This window comes from Patagioenas fasciata, chromosome 1 (assembly GCF_037038585.1).
Source record: "Patagioenas fasciata isolate bPatFas1 chromosome 1, bPatFas1.hap1, whole genome shotgun sequence".
NCBI lineage: Eukaryota > Metazoa > Chordata > Aves > Columbiformes > Columbidae > Patagioenas > Patagioenas fasciata.
In genome coordinates, this window is record NC_092520.1 from 129,059,249 (window position 1) to 129,081,985 (window position 22,737).

Genomic DNA, 22,737 nt, shown 5'->3' on the forward strand with positions numbered 1-22,737 from the left:
ACAAAAAATCTCAAACAAACAAACAAAAACAAAACAGAAGCAAGACTACTAACATAGCAAAAAATCTGATACAAGGGGTAAACGGCTGTGATGACAGTTTCTGCAGTCCACAAAGAGGAAGTGGTTTGGAGGATGAGTATAGGAAGGGGGTTGAGAATTTGGAAATTACTTCAAAGACAAAATATATCAACAGCCTGAATGTGACAGGTACAAAGGGGTGACTAGTCCATGGTTTGTGGCAGCAGTGCAATGGTGAGAATGAAAAAAACTGCAGAATTATTCTACCAGGCAGGACAGTCAGGAATTAGGAAAGAGGAGGAGGTAGGGTTTGGTGCTGTTGTGAAGTGAACAAGGCTGTAGAGGAAGGTTTGTTCAGAAACAATGACAGCTGCAAACCAAACTAAAAATTATGGCAGGGAAAGCCTCATGAAGTCACTCCTGCTCCACCTCCTCTTGTCACTTCTGGATCAGTACTAGCTTAATGTAAAATGTCTGACACACTGTCCTTGTTTTCATGTGATTCTTCTTCTGCTTTGCTAAGGGAAGTGGATGGCTGCCCCAGCACTTTACTGTCCTGGAAGCATAAAGAGGATATTCCTTTGCCTTAGAAGTTTAGTCATACATGAGTGCTGTTGTGGAACCAGCATGTGCTATATGCTATATTACATGCTAACATTTGGATGCCTAAAAGCATGAGCCAGAGCCTTAACCTCTGTATTCCTTCTCAGGACTGGGCTATACCTCTGTGCTTACTCACTCTCTACATATTTCAAGACACATAAAGGGAAAAAAGCCACCATCCTTCATCAAGTATACATGATATATGAATCAGAAATGAACTATGAGTACAGTCTTGGAAGCAAAGCTAATATAGGCTGGGGTGGAATACAAAGAACACAATAAATCAATATTTGTCCACCATGTAGCTGAATCAAATAGATGTATGTTCAAAGGAGGAGCTGTTCAGTTTTGGAGACAGCTGAGCAAAAGCCTAAGCTACTCAAAAACCAAGTACAGATGTTTAGGTCTCATGCCGCTTTTCCCAGGGAAATTAATTAATGTGGTGAAGGAGGCAAGAGATGGCACCCTTCCACACAGACTCTGCAGAAAATGTCTGAGGAGATGTTATTGCAAAGGATGGAGTGGGGAGTACTGGCAGAGAGAGCAGCCTGAGTGGGCCTACTTTTGCTGTGCTCTCTGAGGGATCACAAACAGAAGATATTTCCAGGTAGGTCACACTGTTGTTGAGGTGCATTAACGAAGTACCTTTACTACAGGATCAGCACAGAGAGTTCTTCTCAGCAACCTCACACACGCATGTACACACAGTCAGCCTGAAAGCTTCCACAACTTGGTTAGGATGCTGCTGAGGCATGCCATTATGTTACCATACCTGAGAGTTGCTGCGGCTCCAAAGTTTCAGACATTTGTTTAAGAGGACTTGTTGGGCCGTTGAGCTCCTCTGGGTAACTGGCAGTGGGACTTGGGGGTCGAGGCAGCTGTTAAAGAGAGGAGAGAAAACAGAGTCCACCACGTGTTATTTCTTTCTCAGTCTCTCCAAATGTCTTACTGCTTTTTAAGCAGCCTCTGTGTTGCAATCTCATCACTTCTCTCCCTCACCTCTCCCTTCTCATCTGTATCCTCATCCTCATCAACATAAGCAAAAGATTCATGCTTCAGCTTTGGCAGGTTTGCCCACGGTCCCTTGCTGTGTCCATCGTAGGGTGCCTCAGACAGCTTCTGCTGCATTTCTCTGTTGAGGAGCCGCCGCCGTTCTGGGCTTATATGTCTTTGGAGGAGAGCCTGCAGTTCAGATCGCTCTACAGACCCCAGAAGGATCATAGTTTCTGCATAACACAGAGCAAAGAAGACATTAAGCCACTTAAGGGTTTTGAATATCCCCTGCCACATACTGTCCCCTCCTCCCTCCTACCTCTTCAAAGTGCTTGGACTAGCACTATCTAGAGCTATAAAGGAGTCTTTGACCAACCCAGCTAGTTGCTGCTAAAACACTGTGGGGCTGTAGGAAGCTCACCATCCTTAAGTTGTGCCACCCCTCAGCACCACACCAGAAGTAGCTTCTTTACATATGCAAGATCCCTCCCTGTTGTCACAGTTCAGTCCACAAACTTTCCCCACATGTCCCTTACCTGCTCTATCTGCTTCACTGCCCACACTCCAGTTTACCTGTCTGATCAGCTGGAACAGCCTTCTGTCATACATCATCCATAGTGGAAGATTTTTATGTAGTGGGTAACACTGTCTCCTTCACAACATGTAAGAGTAAAGCTAGTTTCTTTGGCTCTTTAAATTGAGACAGTCTTCAGGAACGACTGGTTTCTCTATATTGCTTACCTGGTGAGTCCACAAAAGGCAAAGTCTTAACAGTGGTGCTTTGAAGTAGAGCTTGCAAGTCTCGGTATTTACAGTTGGAGGAGACGAATTTCACATCTTGAACCATAATATCTTCAACAAAGATATTGTATTTGCTGTGAATTTACAGGCAATAAGTGGAAGAGTTAGCATACTAAAAGTGTCTAGCAGACAAATTCCTTAAAGAAATATATAAATGACCACTTCTTTAAAAAGTATCCACAATACAGCTACTAAATAATCTTCTGTGAGAGTAACCAAAGAGAACTTTTCAAAAGGATTAACACAGATCAACTGGATTTTCATTACAGTTATGTTTCACTCCATTACTCCCCACCATAAAAATACACACATTTAGATACATGTATGTATAGGTGTTTTATATATACATACCTATACATGTTATATCTACTAGAGTGAGAAAGACGTGTGAGAATAACTGAATTTTGTTTCATGCAAAATATCCAAATAAAATGATATTTCAGTCATTTACTGGGGGAAAAAAAATCCAAAGCCCACAGAATTAAAAAAAAAAAAAAAAAGGAAACAAGACACTTGATTTTTAAATTTTTAAACTGAAGCAATTTGGAAATATTAATACAAATTCAATAACATTGCAGATTATTCAAACCTGTGCTTTTAGTGAAAAACATAAGATAACATTTTTTCCATTTCTGTGTATGAATCTTAATTCTACTACACCACTTGTTTTTTCTTCTCTCTGCAGGCCTGTGTTGCCTTTTTATTATCTTTGTAGTACTATCCTCTTTTCGTGACCTTTTATTTTCTCATGGTCTCATCCTCTTCTGCTTTATTTCTTTGCCACTCCTCACCTCTGTTTTACTACTGTACCTTATGTGATTCCAGCCCAGGTCTGGCAGGTAGGGCAACTTCTTCACCTGGATGATGCTATCATAGAGGCTGGGCTGCAGACTCTGAGCCACCATGTTGGCAAGAATGACAGCCACCATCATGGGGAGGATGTGGGAGATCTGACCTGTCAGCTCGAAGCAGATGACAGCAGTGGACACAGTGTGGCTCACTGCTCCTGTCAGAGCTGCTGCACCTTTCCCAGGTAGGGTGGAAAAAGAATAGGGAGAGAAGACTGTCATATTGAAATAGCACATCATGTCAACCAGGAAAGTCATGGGGATGGGACCAGGTGAAGAAAAAGGAAGACATGAAGACTCACCAATGACAGCATATCCTCCAGGTAAGATTTTGTAAACAATACCATCGAAGAGAATCCCATTGGGAAAAAGTGATGCCATGATTTCCCCAATCAGACGCCCAAATGCAGCACCTGGAAAATATCACTGACAATTATGGAAGTAACATCTAAAGAACACCCAGTCTGTGCTGTGCAGCTATGCTGGGCAACCACTTGAGTATTTTCTAACAGAAACAAGATCAAGACTTAAATTAAAATGACACTGCAGACTAAAAGGTAGTTCTCAGTCACTAAATATTAAATTAGACTCCAAGAGGATAAAAAGGTACTCAGATGTCAATAGAGTTGACCCCTCATTCTTCCACTTAGGCAAACCAGGCACAGCAATATTTGTGATTCCTGCGTAAGAGGAAATATTTTCAGAATATGTACAGTATCAGTCCAGATTACAGTTGAGGCCCTTCACACACTCATTCTATGAATGTCCAAACACCAGAATGACAGTTTACAGAAGAGTTTATGTGGTGAGGGTCTTTTGGAGGTCTTGTTCTGACCCCTGCTCAGAACAGGACTTATTTCAAAGAGAGATCAAGTCACCCAGGGCTTTATCTAGACAAGCTTTTAAAAAGATTCTCCAGCTTTTCTGGGCACCTTAAACAATGAAACAATTTTTTTCCTACGTCCCATCAGAATTTCCCTTGTTGCAGCTTGCGCCTTTACCTCCTATTTACTGTGTATCTCTAAGAGGAGTCTTTCTATTCTCTCTATTCCCTGGTGCATTATGTGGTGAAGGCTGCAGTTAGACCCCCTCTAGGCCTTCTCTTCTGCAGGCTTAATAAGCCAAACTTCTTCCAGTTCTTCTTGTTCTGTGCTCCAGCTCCCTAACAATCACAGTGTCCCATTACACTTTTTCAAAATCTCTTGTATTGGCACAATATTCCAGAATTGTGTCCAAAATGCTGAATGCAGGGAAATAACCAATTTCTTTGCCAGGCTGGCGAGGTTTTTCCTAACAGAGCCTTGTTTGTGATTAGCCTTCATCACAGTAACTACTGACTCATGTTCAGTTACTGCCTCCCAGAACTCAGAGGTCCTTAGCATCATCATTTAAGAGCTATTGGTACTTAATGCTGAACTTCATGAGCTTGTACACTTTAGTCTAACATAGCCTCTCTTTCTAAACATTGGCATCGTGTTCTTTTTATTTTTTTGTTCTTGGAATTAAAGCCAGTTAAAAACCAATAAACTCCCATATGTTACCATATTCCAGTCAGAGGAAAAGAGTAAGTAGTGGATTACATTGCAGGTACTAGTTTGAGGTCATCTCTTCTAGTTGGTCTTCAGGGGCAAAAGGAGCAACTACTACATCCTACAAGTAGGATGTAGCAGGATGAAAGCTTCTTCGTAGGTGAAGATGCAGAGAAATTAGAAGGCCATGGCTCAGCATGCCTTCCCACAGTGTGGCTTTCCTTATGTAAAAGGGCAGGGATTTCTTCCTCAGCATTTGGATTTGGAGGGTGGGAAAATTACAAAGGCAGAGACTCAGAGGCTGGTGTGTGGACTGTTAATTGAGCTTGTCATAGACATCAAATGATGACTCTGCATCCACTAGAATAAACCTACTGGGTATGTATGCAACATCTTTCTTACCCTATCCACTTGGACGTATATGCTGCAGCACAATATTGAAACTCACCTATAACGAAAACAGGCATGAAGCCTCCACAGGGGATTGGCATCGTGGTAGCAATGACAGACATCCAGAACTAGAAAAGAGGCAGAAGGTATCATTGTTACTGAGTGGCAATAGCATTTCCTTCAGCCCCACTTTACTGTGGATCCATAAGGAGATACAGTCTGAGGGATCTGGCAGTTCAGCCAGAAGGTGAAGTGTAAAGGGGCCGTGGAGTGTGAACATGACCTGGAGGAACTCTGCCAACACATCACACTGATGCAGAGGACATCTGGGTGACTGCTGTGGAAGCTGAATCACCAAGGGGATGGATGAACATGCAAACTCCTTTGCCTTGGACCTTGAAGTTGAGATTTCCTGCTGCTCCAAACAGCACAGCTTTTCATAGAATGTTGTAAAAATTTCACAGACTCAGAAAGATTTCGGTGCAAAGGGAACTCTGGAAGTCTCTCCCCCAGCTCCCTGCTCCCCAAAGGGCTAATTCCTAAGTAAGACCAGGTTGCTCATGTCCTTATGCAGGTGAGTTCTGAACACCTAGAAGGGTGGAGATTCCCCAGCTTTTCTGGGTATTTGTGCCACCACTGACCACTGGGAGAATTTTTTCTTGAAGTCCAATTGTCATAAATGTCCTCTATTCTAGCTTGTGTCTCGTTGCCTCTTGTCCTACCACTATTTGGGGCAAAATTATGAAATCCATCCTGGTGCTGCTAAGACCAATTCAAATGCTGACTCAGCCCAGCACATACAGACTTCTTCTGGAGGCAACAGCCTCATCTTACAAACATCTCAAAGGCCAATATGGTCAGACTTTCTCAAGCAATATGACAAAAGATTTCCACAGTTGAGGGAAACACAGAGAATGCTGCTGTTTCAACAGCTCGTACAAAGAAGTATACTAGTAGGATGTCCCTTGCTGCAGCAGTATCATCCGCAGGAGAGAGACAACCATGATCCAGCACATCAGGAGCAAAACTTTCAAGTATTTCAGGACAATATTCTCCTCAGAGTGGGCAAATCCTTCATCTTCAAGGTCCACCTTTGAGGAGGTGATGCCTCTGCAGAAACTGTTGTAGCTGCAGACAGATTAGAGACTAATTTGTAGACAGTTGGTTTGTTGGGAGGAAAACGACTCAAGACAGCTCTTCCACTGTAACTCTTATAGGATGGTTGGCATAAAAGAGAAAATGAACCCAAGATATAGGCATTATCTAGCTGATATCACAGTTATCTAGTGAGTTGAGAGAGCCTTTAGTTAATGGGACAAGGCCAATTATTCCAGTGTTTGAAGAGACAGCTCTTCCAAAGCAGAACAAATGGACTCAGGATATGGACCCACCATGTAGTCCATTCCTCCTTTATTCAGGTAAATGAGACAGTATCAGAATTATCACAGAAGCAGAACACTTAACTGCCTCTCAGAAATTCGATAGTGTGTCTTCCTTTAGATGGAATCAGCTGGGTCAATCAATCATTGATGTCCATTCCCGATCTCCCAAAAAATTCAACTGATATTGCAAGGTGGCCTCAGCAATTTTGCTCCTTTGCAACAACAACAAATCATAATTTCTATGATATTTTTACTTCCCTCCCCCCCCAACATAGGGAAACCTCTTTCTTGCTACCTGTATTTTGACCACTGGAATATAATGTTTTCTTCTTTCAAATCTCTTCTCTTGCTCTGTCATGTACCAGTTACACAGCTGATCCTTTCAGAAGCTGCAGCTTCCACAGACAATTTAATCGGCTGTTGCTTCCCCAGAAGTGAGAAAACTGTTTTTAGCTGCATTTCTTCATCAAGTTACAGTACTGCTAAAAAATCCTTGAGCTTCACATGACTATAGATTGTGCTTGCATAGTCTTATTTGTCTCCTATCTGTAGTCAGGAATATCAAATAGAGTATTTCAGACTTTATTTAGACAACATACAAATTATCTGAGAGCTTTTTACTCAATTATGTATCTTTGTGGAAACTAAGAAATCTTTCCTGATGTAGTCCTCCCTACCAACTACTACACAGTGAGTATCAAATGTCATTCAGCAGGTTGCATGAGGAAGATGACCTAGGGAGCAGTGGAGGATGTCACTACATTAAGGCCAGGAAACTATTATTCCCTAATAATTTTGGTAATCTTGCATTCAGAGTGTGCAAACATCACATCAAAAGATGTAAGAACCCAATGCAATTGTAGTGCTTCATTTAGTATCCAGCAACTACTCACTGGCAGTTCACAGACTATTTTACAGTGGATCAAGAACATTCAGTCTGAGTGGTGGAGGGTTATTGTGAGCTGGTTTCCCACCTTCATGAGGAAGAAGAGCAGGATGATCACGAAGACACTGACTTTAGGATGGATCCAGGCAGCAGATTTCCCTAGGATCTGAGGGTCTCCTGTGTATTTTGCCCAGGTATAGTTATCAAATAGAGAGCTGATGGCTTCCCGTGGCATCAACTAAACAGCAAAAAAAACAAGCATGAGCCATGAGATTAGACAGACTAAATACTCTACCTCTGTTCCAAGAAGGTGGAGGGGATTTTTACTTCAGTAATTCATGATTGTGAGACTTAATTCACATTTTTAATCTTCAGGAAGAGAGATAGGACTTTATCTGAACTGGTGAAAGGATAACTACTTTTACACATAGGGTAATATGTTCCTTATTTACTTGCTTGGGAGAGCTGACTTTTTCAAGTTTTATATGAAGTAGACAGCAGATATCCTGAGTCTCAGGATATAGTCCCTCCTCAGTCCAAACTCCTCCCATATCTTTCTTCCCCCTTCCATGACATAAGGTTATTGGGGCACAGAGTAAGGGGAGACTGTTCTGCAGAATTGCACAGAATTGCAAATACCCATCCCACTCTCACCTCTCCTGCCATGAATTGCCCAAATCCAGGAGGAAAGGTCACAGTTGCTATAAGGAAGGTTATAACACCAGGGTATATGAGGCGGCTAAAAAGAAGGAAAAGTTTATTAAAATATAACTTCATATTCTTTTCTTGTAGCCCTATCACTTCAGGACTATGATTGCTATTTCCATGAAAGCTCTTTGCCATATTTGTATCCATTGCTTCGGAGTTCTATTACTGGAAGTTTAATGCCCTACTCCACCGATCGTCATAATTTGTAGAGAGTTCAGCTGTCAGCAAAACCTTTTTTACCACCAGAATTCATGTAATAGGTGGGATGGAGGAAGAGAGGGATGTACAACATGCACATATTTGAACAGGTAGGCAGAGAAGATGTATTTACAGTGATGTGTTGACCTATTGTCAAAAGTCAGCACCTCCTCCATTTGTCTTGATTATGATAGTCTTACTTCTTCATTCCCCGTGTAATGTATCATTTCCCAGGATTTAAATGCAGGTTGTTGGTTTTGTGTGTGTGTGTTTGTTGGGTTTTTTTTTGGTGGATTTTTGTTTGTTTGTTTTGTTCAGTTGGTTGGTTTTTTACATGTCTGCATGTATCACCCATTGCATTAATTCCTATGAGAAAAACTGCTCTTCTTTCCACTGAATTGCTGACCATCACAATTTTGGGGAAGGTGTCCTTAGTGGCCAGTGGGTTTAGCTGTGCTGGGCCACTGGGGTGTAGCTGGACAGCAACCTGTGTTTTCCTACTGCTGTCTCCAATTCCAGGATAGGTTTCTGGGTACATACTGACACTTCATAGGCACTAAGACAAAATGAGTCTAATCTTCCTCCACATGCTGGACTAATCCAGTCAGGTTTCTCCTGACAAATTATTGTGCTCCCTACGGGAAGTTCTGACTGAGATGCTGTGGTATTCAGGAAGGCAAAATATAACCTTTAATTTCTTTCAGTTGAAGGACCCACAAAATTCTGAGAAATTGGTCAAAAACTTAAAGTAAATTCCCACTTTTTAGGCTTTGATCCACTTCTCTGTTGACTTTGTTTGATGGCTTTGCTGATGCTTGTGGGTAATGATACATAATGAAGAAAGACAATTTTTTCCCCCACATAATAAAGAAGTTTGAACTTCTTTTTAACTGGTGGTTTTCTTCTCCTAGATGTACAACTTGCTAAGAAATGTAGGTCCTCCACACCTCTCAGCTTAAAAAAATTCTCATAGCATCAGATTTCTTCTGTAAAGAGACCGAAGACATTTACAGTTAGCCACATTTTCTTCAAGTTATAACTTTGGAAGTTATAACTTTATTGAGAGGGGAAAAAAATATATTCAGGTGCCCTGTAAAACCTTTATTGCTATGATATTTTTGTCTTGCATTTCTCTTCCATGATGCAATTCACACCATTTAGTTACTATCAGTTTCAGCTTTTGGTTTGTAACTATGCAGTAATTGAAATAATGCAGCACATTCTTTCCATTTTTGCCTACATTTTGATTTTAACAAATTTAGATTTTTAAAGACATAGTTAGATTTCAATTGTATTTAATTTTCTTAAAATTTATTTATTACAGTTTCTGAAAAAAAAATAAACAGAAGCAGCAGGTTCTTAAGAAGCACATCCATTGATTTTCTAATTAAAACCATTTTCTGTCCAATCAATACTTCCCTTTTTCCTCTTAATGAATATTACAGAGTCTCCATTCTAAATCTAGAAATAATTTAAAACTATTGGGGCTGATCAAGAAGAAAATCCAGTGCAGACCAAATTCTTTTGATGTTTGCATATATATTATCCTCATATAATTTCATTTTATCATGTTTTTACTATCTTACACTAGAAAGAGTTCTACTAGCTTCCAGAAAGCATTCTTGCTATCCAATACCAGTTGGGAATAAAAATGTGGTCCTTAAAGAGAGTATCTTCAAAGGTACTCACTATTTGGTGAGAAACTGGCTCAGAGCCGTATGACGCCGGATGCATAGAACCACTTGGCGATTGAGATAAACGAAAAATGCTCCAAGGAATCCAGAACATATCCTAAAGAGGTGAAAAAAAAAAAAAATCATACCAAACAACAGGTGATACAAAACCCATCAACCAAGAAAATGAGTTTATGTGTTTTTCATCTTCACCTGCTTATGAAGTCTATTAAATGTAACCTACAGGGTTACTCCTACAGCAACCCACTTGAAGACATTGACTCCCTGATGAAAGGGGAGAGATTATTTCGGACCTCTTTGTCACACATGCTGCCATTTTACCACACGTTTTCTCTTGCTTAGAGGGGGAAAAATCATATATATAAAAATCTATAAAATAATCTATAGTAAAAGACTGACAGATCTTGGTGGGGGCTGGTAAAGGGAAACTGGGCAAAAAACAGTATTGTCAGAACTTAGACATCAAGATGGAACAGGACATAGTAAAAAATAAAATTATTTTAATTCTGATTCAGCAAAATAACCTACATCATATATTAAAACTAATAGCAACTCTTGTCACTAAATATTATGAGCCAGCGCTGTTTAGCAGATGTTAAAATAGACCAGTCTCTTAGGCAATATAATCCTAAGGGTTGTACACAATGAACTGAATTTCTTTATAATAATTTATATTTTATAAAGTACATTCCTCCATTCTTGCCTATCAATTTGTCAATAAAATAGAAGTGCTCCTCCTGTATATATTTTGCAAATTAACAACATTTGCTGATCCAGAATGAGATCTACCTGTTGATAGTGCTTGGGCTGGCTCAGTCTTTATGTCCTGCCTGAAGTGAAGAAATATTTTGGATAGAAAGAGGGTTCAACTTTGAGACTAAATGTTAAGAGAATTTGGAGCATTCAAAGAACTTTAACCAAGACTATCCAAGGCTTTAGCCTTTCTTTTTAATTATTTTTATTTTTTTATTTTTAATACTATGTTAGACACCCAGGCATTTGAAAACATTTCATGGTTGTCATATACTCCTTTCCTAGCCTATGTGCAGTATTGAAAAAAACAGATCTAACAATTCTGTTCAAAACACGACAAGAAGTTTTGCATTCTATCAGCTGTAAATCATAAGGATTATTCTTTTCCTTGCCGATCTAAACAAATAGATTCTCCCAAATTTTTCCCACATCATTCTCCTGGAGAAGCTGGCAGCTCATAGCCTGGATGGGTGTACTCTTCGATGGATAAAGAACTGGCTGGATGGCTGAGCCCAGAGAGTTGCGGCGAATGGAGTCAAATCCCGTTGGTGGTTGGCCATGAGTGGTCTTCCACAGGGCTCCATACTAGGGGCCAGTTCTGTTTGATATCTTTATCAATGATCTGGATGAGGGGATTGAGTGCACCCTCGGTAAGTTTGCAGATTACAAGAAGTCAGGTGGGACTGTTGATCTGCTGGAGGGTAGAAAGGTTCTGCAAAGGGATCTGGACTGACTGGATCATTGGGCTCAGGCCAGTTGTATGAGGTTCAACAAGGCCAAGTGCCAGGTCCTGTATTTGGATCACAACAACCCCAGGCAATGCGACAGGCTTGGGGAAGAGTGGCTGGAAAGCTGCATGGCAGAAAAGGATCTGGGGGTGTTGATTGACAGCTGGCTGCATATGAGCCAGCAGTGTGCCCAGGTGGCCAAAAAGGCCAACAGCATCCTGGCTTGTATCAGCAGTAGTGTGGCCAGCAGGACTAGAGGAGTGATCATCCCCCTGTACTCAGCACTAGTGAGGCTGCAGCTCAAATACTGCATTCAGTTTTGGGCCCCTCACTACAGGAAAGACATTGACGTGCTGGAGAGAGTGCAGAGAAGGGCAATGAAGCTGGGGAGGGGCCTGGAGCACAAGTCTGATGAGGAGCAGTTGAGGGAACTGGGGCTGTTTAGTCTGGAGGAGGTTGAGGGGAGACCTTATCACCCTGTACAGCTATCTGAAAGGAGATTGTAGCATGGAGACTGTTGGTCTCTTCTCCAAGTAGCGAGTGATAGGATGAGAGGAAATGGCCTCAAGTTGCACCAGGGAAGGTTCAGATTGGATATTAGGAAACATTTCTTCACAGGAAAGGTTGTCAAGCACTGAAACAGGCTGCCCAGGGAAGTGGTTGAGTCACCATCCCTGGAGGTGTTTAGAAGATGTAAAAATTAGGTTCTTAGGGACATGGTTTAGTGCTAGATTTAGGTTATGTTTGGGCTTGATGATCTTAAGGGTCTTTTCCAACCAAAATGGTTCTATTATTCTAAGTTCAGCATGCAAGTCTGTTTAAGAAGAATGAAGTGGATTTGTATTACTAGAAAAGCTCCTGTACATTAATAGATTTTCAACACATCTGATGTCTCCAAAAAATCCTACTCAAGTTCATATTCAAGTAAAAGAATATGAGGGTGGCCTACTAAAAGGAGCTGGAAAATCTCAAATAGATTTCTGGTCTTGGATCTAGCTCTTCCAACAGAATATGCTCACAACACCAGCATAGGTATTTGTTCCCTTCACTACTGCTGTGCAGTGATTTCCTTGGAGCTTTTCTCAAACTCTAACCCAAGACTTTTCCTCAAAGAAATTACAAACTCAAATCTTCTCTATTATTTCCAAATTATCTTCTCATTTTTCTTAAGTTCATTCTTCCATCTACCAGAATTTCCTCCACAAATGAAACCAACTCAGATATCTCCATAAATAAAACTGACACTCATCTTAATAAACTCTTGTGCTCACTGAATCATGGTTCTGTTCCGCTCACTGCCATGTTGAGTGTACCAACCTCTCTTGACAAGAATAACCATTCATACCTAGCTAAAGGGAAACTTCATGTTAAATCTTTTGTCCTATTTTTGTCAAGTGAAAAGGCCATACTTGTTGGGTCAGTTCATTTGAAGATGCCTTTGAAACAGTTAAAGTACCATTCAGTATATCTATACCATGAACCTAGACCAACTTAGACTTTTTTTTTTTTTCCCAGAACTTCATTTCTGAAAAAATTACATGGAAAGGAAATAACAAAAAGCTTGATAATACCCACATTTCCTTCCTTACCCATTGCACTACATGGGCACAATTTCTGAAGGAAGAATCCCAACAAGCACAGTCCTTATTTGCGACAATCAAAATGTCTAAAAGAGACGTATGTAATTGTTTTGCAAAAGAATTCCTAACAGAGCTCACATGATAACCTTTGTAGAGCAAAGAGCTGGGTTCCTGGGAACTTACCCTATTACAGCAAATGCTGGTAGTTCTTGCAGATCAAAGGGGAAATCCATGCGAAAATTTGTTCTGAACAAGGCTGTGATCGTAACTGTGAGAGAAGAAAGAGGTAAAGGAAGAAAGGGAGTAATGAAGTGAGAAGTTACATGCCATGAAAGCTTGGCACAGGGACAGAGGAACTAGTTTATACATGCTCCTGTGTGGTTTTGTGACATTATATACAATATTACAGATTGGCAAACTGCTCTGATTTTAGCAGTGCCTATTTTTCAGCACTTGCAGCTCTAGCACTCCAGGTGGCATAGGTTTGTTTTTAGAGAATGTATACCTAATTTTTAGCTACAATCACAGATTTTTAAAGGGTTTTATTTTCTTCTACCATCCATTCTCTAGAAAGAAAAACGCTTCCCACTATACTCACTGACTCTGAACACCCTTTTGCTAAGGCAGGCTGTGCTTACATATCTGGAGAAGCTGTGTCATGCACAGTTGTGATTGCCTTCTAGAAACAAAACTCAGATCCTCTCTGAACTTAGATCTGCAAAACTTTCGACTGGTACCAAAAGAGTGAAAGTCCTAGAAATCAGAGATGCAAAAGATCAGCTAGGCCCTATCTTCTTCAGCTCACCTCTCCAGGTAGTGTTGCACTGCTAAAATGACTCAGATGTTGAAACCTGTTCTGCTTTTACCTGGATGTACCTAACTGTGTGTAAAAAGTAAACGTATGCCAACAGGTGAAGTACGAATTAGCAATCTAGTGCAGAGTGGAAATACAGCTGAATGAGGATGGATATAAATTCCAGCTTGCCCTGGATGAAGGAATTATTTGCACTATGAGGAAAGAAAAGAAGCAGTAAAGATCTGGTATTATATGATAATTACAGGAGCCATTAATTACTTTTTAATCGATCAGCCAGGACGGGGTGTAGAACAATAATTTAGCCAGATGTCTGTGGGTCACATTACCTAAGATAGCTAAGCCACATGCTACTATCCAAAATGGGAAGATCTTACTCCCTGCCTCTTCATCCCATTCCATCCCTCGCAGCTGCACTGCTTTTCCCTCCCATCAGGCCCACTCCGACCTGTGTCAAAGCCTTCACTTAGTTCTCTCACCTCATTAAAACCTACCAGAAAACCTATCTGCACTTCTCCTGGATTAGTCCTCTGCCAGGGAAGTGAGTTTAATGGAGGGGTCCAACAAAGAAAGAGATGGTACAAGTGACACATAGAAGAACAGTCAGAGACAGAAGATGGTCAAAAGAAGGATGTCCTCTTTTTTTTGTTAGAGCAGCCCAAGCTCAGCTTAGCTTTAGGAAACAGTCCAAGCCACTAAATGACAGTGACACCAGATGTATAGTGGGCTCACTTTCAAAGAGTTTTGCTGCAGAGCAGCATAGATGATCAGAGCAAAGGGAAACAGTCGCAGAACTTAGTCTGAGTCTTTCTAGGTTCAAATCTCTACTTCCACAAGACAGAAAGAGTTCTACAGAAAGATTCATCCCACCTATCTTCATCATCTTTCCTGAGTGACAAAGCCATCCTGAAACTGAATAGCTAAGCCTTTTTTTCTCCACTGGCTACAAACTTTACAAGTTTATAGTATCTGTCCCACTCTTACAAGGTGAAAGCTAAAAGAAGTAAAAGGAAATGAGAAAGTATAGTTAATGGGAAAGTCTGCTTTAAAAAGCTTTGAACTTTAACACTGCACCATGTGTAGAAGCAATCAGAAGGAGCAGAAGGAGGTGTAAAACATTATGGCAAATAACATGAAGGCTCTGGACATGGTAAAACAGAAATCCTGCAAATTGCAGAGTTCCAGTCTTACATTATTAGCAAACAGGGGCCCAAGTTGCAGCAGCCAGTCACAGTGGGGTAGATGTTATTTGGAAAGTACCGATAATGATGTAAAGCCATCAGTATCCAGAAGCCAGCAAGGTTTTGTGGGTCTAAGAAAGAAAAGAATTTTGGTGAGATCCTATACAACTTCTTTGCATCTGTCTACTCTGATGTCATTGCTTCCCTACCTGCTACATACTGGTAGCAATGATGCAGCCTGGAGGTAAAAAACGACAGTAAAAGAGGTGTTAAACAAGCTGTGGACTTAAAAGGCATCAAGATCTGAGGCAAATTAAGAATGAGCCATTTAAAAAATTAATTTACCTTCTCTAATGAGCATCAGGGCTTCCAGGGACTGGAGGGGGACCAATGGGTAGCATAGGTGTTTAAAAAGGTTGTGGAGCAATGTGGTGAAGTGCAAAGAGAGATGTGCAGTAGCACCTGGCGAACTGGTAAAATACATGTAGGTTAAAGAAAGTACAACTCTGGAAGTACCTATTTTGAACTTCAAAGCCAAGGAGGAAACCCAGAAAGATCATTCAAATGAATAAAAACTTCGTGATATGGAGGATTTTTAACAAAACAGTAAAACCAGATTAAAGGTAATGGTATTTATTTAGATTATTAAGAGGTTCCACATGAAGCTGTGGAGCCTTGTGCAGAAGTCCACTGATCAAACAACAAAAGGGAAAATATTACCATGGATCAGAAGCCAGTGTAGAGAGAGAAAAAAAGTGAGTTTATCATGTCATACATGTAATGATACATGTCATAGTACACATGTTGCAGGAGTTGCTAATTGTTGTCTTGGACCTCTGTGGTATTGAATTATTTCTTCAGAGGTCAATATTGAGGCTGCTTCTGTTTAACATCTGCATCAAGATCCTAGATGATAGGATGAAACTCAGTCATCAGTGACCATATTCAGCTGGGGAGGGAGAGAAGGGGTGGTTTGTCACCTTGAGGGCTTCACTGAGTGGCTTCTACAAACTGGAGAAATTGACCAGTATGAACATAATAAATTCAACAAAGACAAATATTTAGTCCTGCCCCTGGAATGGCAGGTATGTCAGTACAGCCTGGGGGCCTTTTGAACAGGAAAAGCTCTGCTCTTATGCCAGTGGGTCCTAGTGGAAACGATGCTTAATATGTGCCCTTGCAGCAACAAAAGCTAAACATATACTGAGCCACATTAGCAAAGGCACAATCAGCTGGTTGGGAGTGGTGGTTATTTCCTTCTATATAGCACTAGAAGAAGACACATCTAGAAAACCCAGTACAAATGAAATCTCAAAAAAACGGAGACAGTCCAATGGCGAACCCTAGGATGGTCCAGGGCATGAACAAAGGCAGATGCTGCAGGAACCAGGTCTACTCAGCCTGCTAATGAGACGGCCTAAGGGGCTTGTAACAGCAGTCTCCCCTATCTCAGGAAGAAGTTGTAAACACACAATGAAAGAAAAAGAGGAAATGGGCACAACTTCCAGCAAAGGAATTTTGTCTACATATAGTGAGCAAATGCTTCTTTTTGGGAAGGTGGTTCAGCTCTGGAACAGATGCCCAGAGAATTTGGAGCAGAGAGCTCCAGGGTCTCTTCCAAATGAAATCTTCCTATGGTTCTATGATTGAGTATTTTCTGTGGAAGACAGCAAAATCTGCACATGATACTTACGCAGTTTACCTTGGCTGGAAGCAGAAAGGACTGCATAAGAAAGGCAATATTTCGTGTTGATGAATTCTTACTTTGCAGGGGGGAAAGATTATTGATACAGCATCACAGAATCAGAGAATGTTAGGGATTGGAAGGGACCTCAAAGATCATCTAGTCCCATCCCCCTGCCAGAGCAGGAACACCTAGATGAGGCTACACAGGAATGTGTCCAGGCAGGTTCTGAATGTCTTCAGAGTAGGAGACTCCACAACCTCCCTGGGCAGCCTGTTCCAGTGCTCTGTCACCCTCACTGAGAAGAAGTTTCTTCTCAAATTTAAGTGGAACCTCTTGTGTTCCAGTTTGAACCCACTACCTCTTGTCCTACTGTCGGATGTCACTGAGAAGAGCCTGGCTCCATCCTTGTGACACTCACCCTTTACATATCTGTAAACGTTAATAAGGTCACCTCTCAGCCTCCTCTTCTCCAAGGTAAAGAGACCCAGCTCCCTCAGCCTTTCCTCGTAAGTGAGATGCTCCACTCCCTTAATCATCTTTGTTGCCCTGTGCTGGACTCTCTCCAGCAGTTCCTTGTCCTTCTTGAACTGAGGGGCCCAGAACTGGACACAATATTCCAGATGCGGTCTCACCAGGGCAGAGTAGAGGGGAAGGAGAACCTCTCTTGACCTGCTAGCCACCTCACTTCTAATACACCCCAGGATGCCATTGGCCTTCCTGGCCACAAGGGCACAGTGCTGGCTCATGGTCATCCTTCTGTCCACCAGGACCCCCAGGTCCCTTTCCCCTACACTGCTCTCTAATAGGTCATTCCCCAGCTTATACTGGGACCTGGGGTTGTTCCTGCCCAGATGCAAGACTCTACACTTTCCCTTGTTATATTCCATTAAATTTTTCCCCGCCCAACTCTCCAGCCTGTCCAGGTCACGCTGGATGGCAGCACAGCCTCCTCGCGTGTCAGCCACTCCTCCCAGCTTGGTGTCATCGGCAAACTTGCTGATAGTACACTCTATTCCCTCGTCCAAATCATTGATGAATATATTGAATAATACAAGCCCCAGTACTGACCCCTGAGGCACTCCGCTAGATATAGGCCTCATACTTTAGAAAGGAATATAATTTAACAATAGTATTTCAAGAAAGAGATCTCAGTCAGTGTAGACAGCTCTAAGAAAATGGTCTTTTTACATTTTTCCTAACTGCAGCTGTTGGAAATGTGCAAAATCTACATAAAAATTGCATCATAATGCACAGTATTGCATTGTAATGTTGTAATGCCTTCCAACAGATCCATACAATAGACACACCTGCTTGGAACTCTGATCATTTTATCTCAAAAATATTCTGGAAGAAGATGGCAAATTCTTGCCTAAGCAGAAAAGTTAGTTCACATATTATGTATTAGTTTGCAAAAGTTTACACATTGCATAGGAACATTACATGTAGATGAGCATAATGCACATGAAGGGAAGCAGTTTTTTCCATTTTCAAGTACAGTAACCTGCCTCATACAAAGGCTTTCTTACTGGGTGACAAGAGTAGCCATACAAAGGCTTTCTTACGGGGTGACAAGAGTAGCTATACATGAAACTAGCGCAAAGACACCTGCTTATCTAATGAGTGTGTCACTTTTGGGAATCGACAAGCCGTTAGAGAGACATCAGAGAGGGTGCCTAAAAAAACCCTTGCAAGAACAAAGACTGAAAAGACCAGGCTTGTAACCTTCAGAAGCAAATGAGCAAGAAAAGACACAAAAAATAAGAACAGTCATGATAAAAAAATAATAAAATAATTAATGACTTAGCTAGACAAAAGTTTCTAGTTCTTTAATACAAGGACAAGAAGACTGGCAACACGGACAAAGAAAACTCACAAATATGAAAAGGAACACATTTACATAAACAGTTGGTCCATGGAACTTTTTAACCCAGACAGTTAATGAAGCAGAATGTAAGGACCCATTAATGTGGGTATTAAAGCTGTCTGGATGATTTTGAAGAAGGGACAGTAATTAAGATGTTCAGGTTTAAGCTAATTTCTAACTATCTGGGAGATCAGCAGGGGAGCTAAAGTAGATAAAGTGAAGGATAGATTATCTCCTGTCGTCTGTCTTTGATTTTCTTATAGTCTTTTGTAGAAAGAACAGAAATATGTGGTTTTTTGTGACAGATCTGGTAATTGAATACCTCTCAATATGAGGTAGTGTTTCACAAACAAAGATGTAGTCACGTTTTACATTCAAGCAGAAAGTGTAGTCACTTTCTATATTCAAGAGAATGTTCAGGCCAAGCACAAAAAAAACATCCCACCCCGTGAAATCAAGAGAGACACAAGTTATAGCAGTTTTAAGTAAGGGAACTATCCGCATGGAGCTCAGATCAATAAAATAGATATAACTGTAAGAATAAAATATAAAGACATTAGAAGTAAGAAGTTTACAAAGAAATGGCAGCCTTCTGCATCAGCTAGAACTCCATTCCCACAGTATCTGAAATGCTCTCCTGAACAAGCTCATCCTGTGCTATTTCTGCCTGAACAAATGTTGCACTCATGATTTTTGGTTACTTGGGAGAGTTATTTTTTCAGGACCTTCAGTCAGATCCTACTAAACCTGTAGCCTCCTATTCATTTTATCATCTCAGTTTACTAGACTGTTTGGTTTTCATGCTTCTAGTCAAGAGATTACCAAAGCAGACCATCGCATTTCCAGCAGATCACAGCTACATACACTGCAGTATGTATTACATCCTCTGTGATTGGATGCAGCCTTGATATTATGCTGAGTAGAGGCAAAAATCCTATCTCAGAGGCACCCTTACTTGCCTTGACTTGTATTCAGTCATTTTTCAGCCATATTCCCATGACACCTAGGAGTAGGTTGGGTTATACAATTGATGATGTAAGATACTTCCCTTTCTCTTTCTTTCTGTACTGCTGGAAGTCACATGTCACGGCAGAAGTTTCAAACATCATACAAAGTTGTGGTTTTGCAGAAGATGGAAAATAATAAACTAATAGAGCAATTTTTGTACAAAGAGAGTAGGAATGGCTCTTAGCTTACCTGCATCCTTGTTCCAAACAGCAAGAACCCTGAAAATGAAGGCACTAAAGGTAGCTGCAAAGAAACCTCTCCAATAATTGCGCACAGCAAAGTAAGTGGAAGTGACCTCAATGCTGAAAAGGACCCCTAGAAAGAGTCAGAGGAGTAAAGTGAAAAACAGAGTAATATTAGACGCATGAGAAAAGCTTCTAAATAGTGTTCTAGAGCAGCAATCTCCACACTTCTTTGATCACACACCTCTACCAATAAAAGATTTTTGAGTACATACCCCCCAATATATGCATATTTATTTTTTTAAAATATGCATGCACTACTGTACTAATATATTATGTACAATATAAAACATACACAAAAATTAGAAATTTTAAAAGGATGAAATACACAATATAAATAAATATTAATTGAACAAGATTTTTCTTTTGTTCTCGCTAAAATATTCATATCCTTTATTTTTCAAAATCTTGGCATAACACTTTGTGATACAGTGATTCAAAGTTCTGGTCCTATGGTGAATTTATTTTGATACTTGGTCTCAATGGCTGTTGTAGCCAAAAAAGATATCTCACAAAGATACACAGATCCAAATGCAAGAAATGCACCGTTGGCTGTGCTGACTAAATCATGATACTATTTTGTCAATTGCATCCACCACTTATACAAAGATCTTTGTTGAAATTTGGATAGTAAATTTCCATCTTCCCTGATGTCAATCAGTTGTTCTTGCAAACTAATCACAAAGTTTTGAATTTTTATATATTTAACAAATGAGTTCATAACCCACTGAAACTCTTAATCTGGAAGATTTTTAAACAGATTAGAAATTTCTGTTTCTGAGTTTTCTAAGTATACACATATGAGAGTTTCTGTAAGTGACACACATTGTATTTGGTAACAAATTCGCAAAGTCTCCACAAGTTTCTTTTGAAAAGCATTTCCTTTCTCACCCACTGTTAGAACATTTCTTCCACTTTTTTTTTCTACAGTAACTGCTAGGTAGCATGCTACTGACAGACGCTCATCCTCACAGAAAAAATCAGCAAATTCAGAACACTTGTCTTTTTGTAAAAGAAAAATGCGTAACTGGTCTTTAAATTCAACAACTCTTTTAAAAGCCCATTGCCATGAGATAACCAGTTAATAACTGTATGGTACAAAGGATTTTTATGGTCACTTTCCATGTCATTATGAAGTATTGTAAAGATTCTACCATTTCAAAGTCTTGTTTTTATGAAATTAATCAAATTAATGAGGTCCTGTAGCACTTCATGTGTTTCTGGCTCCCATTCTTTGCTGCAATATCTTGCCTACAAACAACACAGTGAATGCATTCCAGGTGTAGTGCTACCTATCTAACCTTACCAAGCAATCCTTTTCTTACTCAAAGCAGCTGCTCCAGCCATCATTACATTTGCACAGCTTTTCCATAAAATGTTTTTATTAAAGAAGTAATTTACTGTTGAGAATACAGCTTCTCTGGTAGATCTTTCCTTTTGTGGCTCACAGAAGGTAGTTCTTCATGCATTTTACTATCAAAACAGAATCTAGCAAATATGATAAACTGTCACGTTAGAAACAGCAGTACTTTCATCCAGCTGCATAGCAAGCCTCTCAAACTGCGTAATTCGTACTGATACTTGTTCCTAGAATCTTCAGCAATGCTTTCTATGCATCTTCCAACAGTATTTGCTGATGAAGGAATGCATGTTAGTTTGTTGGATATTGCTCTCTGCGTACGTGTTTTCCCAGCAGTATGTGGCTTCTTGTTTTCTACTATGAAGTGAGAAACCTCAAAGGAGGCTCCTAAACATTTATCATTAAGTTCAGTAGAATTTTGGATTGAGTATAACATAGTTTGGAACATCACTGAAAAAATTGTAGAGGTTTGTCTTCATGTTCTGGATTTTTAAACATCTTGCTAATTTGCATGGCTTCATACCATCATTATCTAATTTCTCAAAGCACAATATATACTTAAGGTAAAGTTCGTCATTAACAATAGCGGATGTAAATCCATATTTAAAATAGCCTCTGATAATTTTTTTTGGCCAACTTCTTGTCAGACCTATTAGCTGGTCATTGTTTGTACCTCATATTGAGGCTGATTAATAGCCTGTAGTAGGAGAAGTGTCAGCTCTGCCATTTTCTTGTCTTTCATCTGTGCTTGCATTTATTAGTATTATCTCTAATCTGCAGTCTCTTTTCAGGAATCTTTTTAATCCACTTGTCCTTTTTGTGAGGCTTAGTTTAGTTAACATTAGATAATATAATCCATAAATCCACTTAAGACAGCACACATGGATTACAATACATTGTGATATGCTGAAAGTGAGCAAATGAGTCAACCCTCTGCATTGTGAACAATTGTATAACCAGGACACCTCATGTGACAAGTGGCCAACCAACATAAGGACTGAGTAAGGGCATCACTGCCAATATGTATACTGAATATTAGTAAATCTTTTTTTGTTTTAATTTTAAAAAAATCCAATATTTCATTCTCGCAGCCCAATAGATCATCTTGCACACTCCCTGGGGTATGCACACCCTGGTTTGGAGACCACCGTTCTAGAAAGTCTTCCCCTCCTGCCTCTAGAAGGCTGACAACATGTGGAAAAAAGATTGTGTCAGAGATGCTGGGGAGGTTGGTAACACTAAAGGTAAGCTTATTTGTTCAAAGTAGGTGAGAGATCAAAAATACAGCACAGGAAAGGAGAATTGGAGAAGAGGACTAGGCAGGAGAGGATTTAGGTACCTGAGAAAAAGGAAACAGAACAGCCACTTGCCTCCAAGTGGTGTCCCAAAGCAGCAGCCGACCCCCACAGCGCAACCCACAGTCAGGACATCCGTATAATAATATGGCTGCTACTGGTGAAAGAGACAGAG

At 40.3% G+C, this 22,737-nt stretch overlaps 1 protein-coding gene across 1 annotated transcript in view; it reads right to left on the bottom strand.

Moving 5' to 3' along the window:
- Window positions 1-22,737, bottom strand: part of CLCN1 (chloride voltage-gated channel 1) — a 43,527-nt gene that overhangs the window by 6,364 nt on the left and 14,426 nt on the right. The window contains exons 7-18 of the mRNA XM_071814855.1: window positions 22,638-22,716; window positions 19,855-19,980; window positions 13,295-13,379; window positions 10,046-10,147; window positions 8,105-8,189; window positions 7,539-7,688; window positions 5,241-5,310; window positions 3,566-3,676; window positions 3,226-3,439; window positions 2,356-2,489; window positions 1,621-1,847; window positions 1,394-1,499 (exon numbers count right to left, since the gene is read on the bottom strand). Coding sequence (XP_071670956.1) covers window positions 1,394-1,499; window positions 1,621-1,847; window positions 2,356-2,489; window positions 3,226-3,439; window positions 3,566-3,676; window positions 5,241-5,310; window positions 7,539-7,688; window positions 8,105-8,189; window positions 10,046-10,147; window positions 13,295-13,379; window positions 19,855-19,980; window positions 22,638-22,716 — 1,489 coding nt within the window. The remainder of the gene's footprint in view (window positions 1-1,393; window positions 1,500-1,620; window positions 1,848-2,355; window positions 2,490-3,225; window positions 3,440-3,565; window positions 3,677-5,240; window positions 5,311-7,538; window positions 7,689-8,104; window positions 8,190-10,045; window positions 10,148-13,294; window positions 13,380-19,854; window positions 19,981-22,637; window positions 22,717-22,737) is intronic.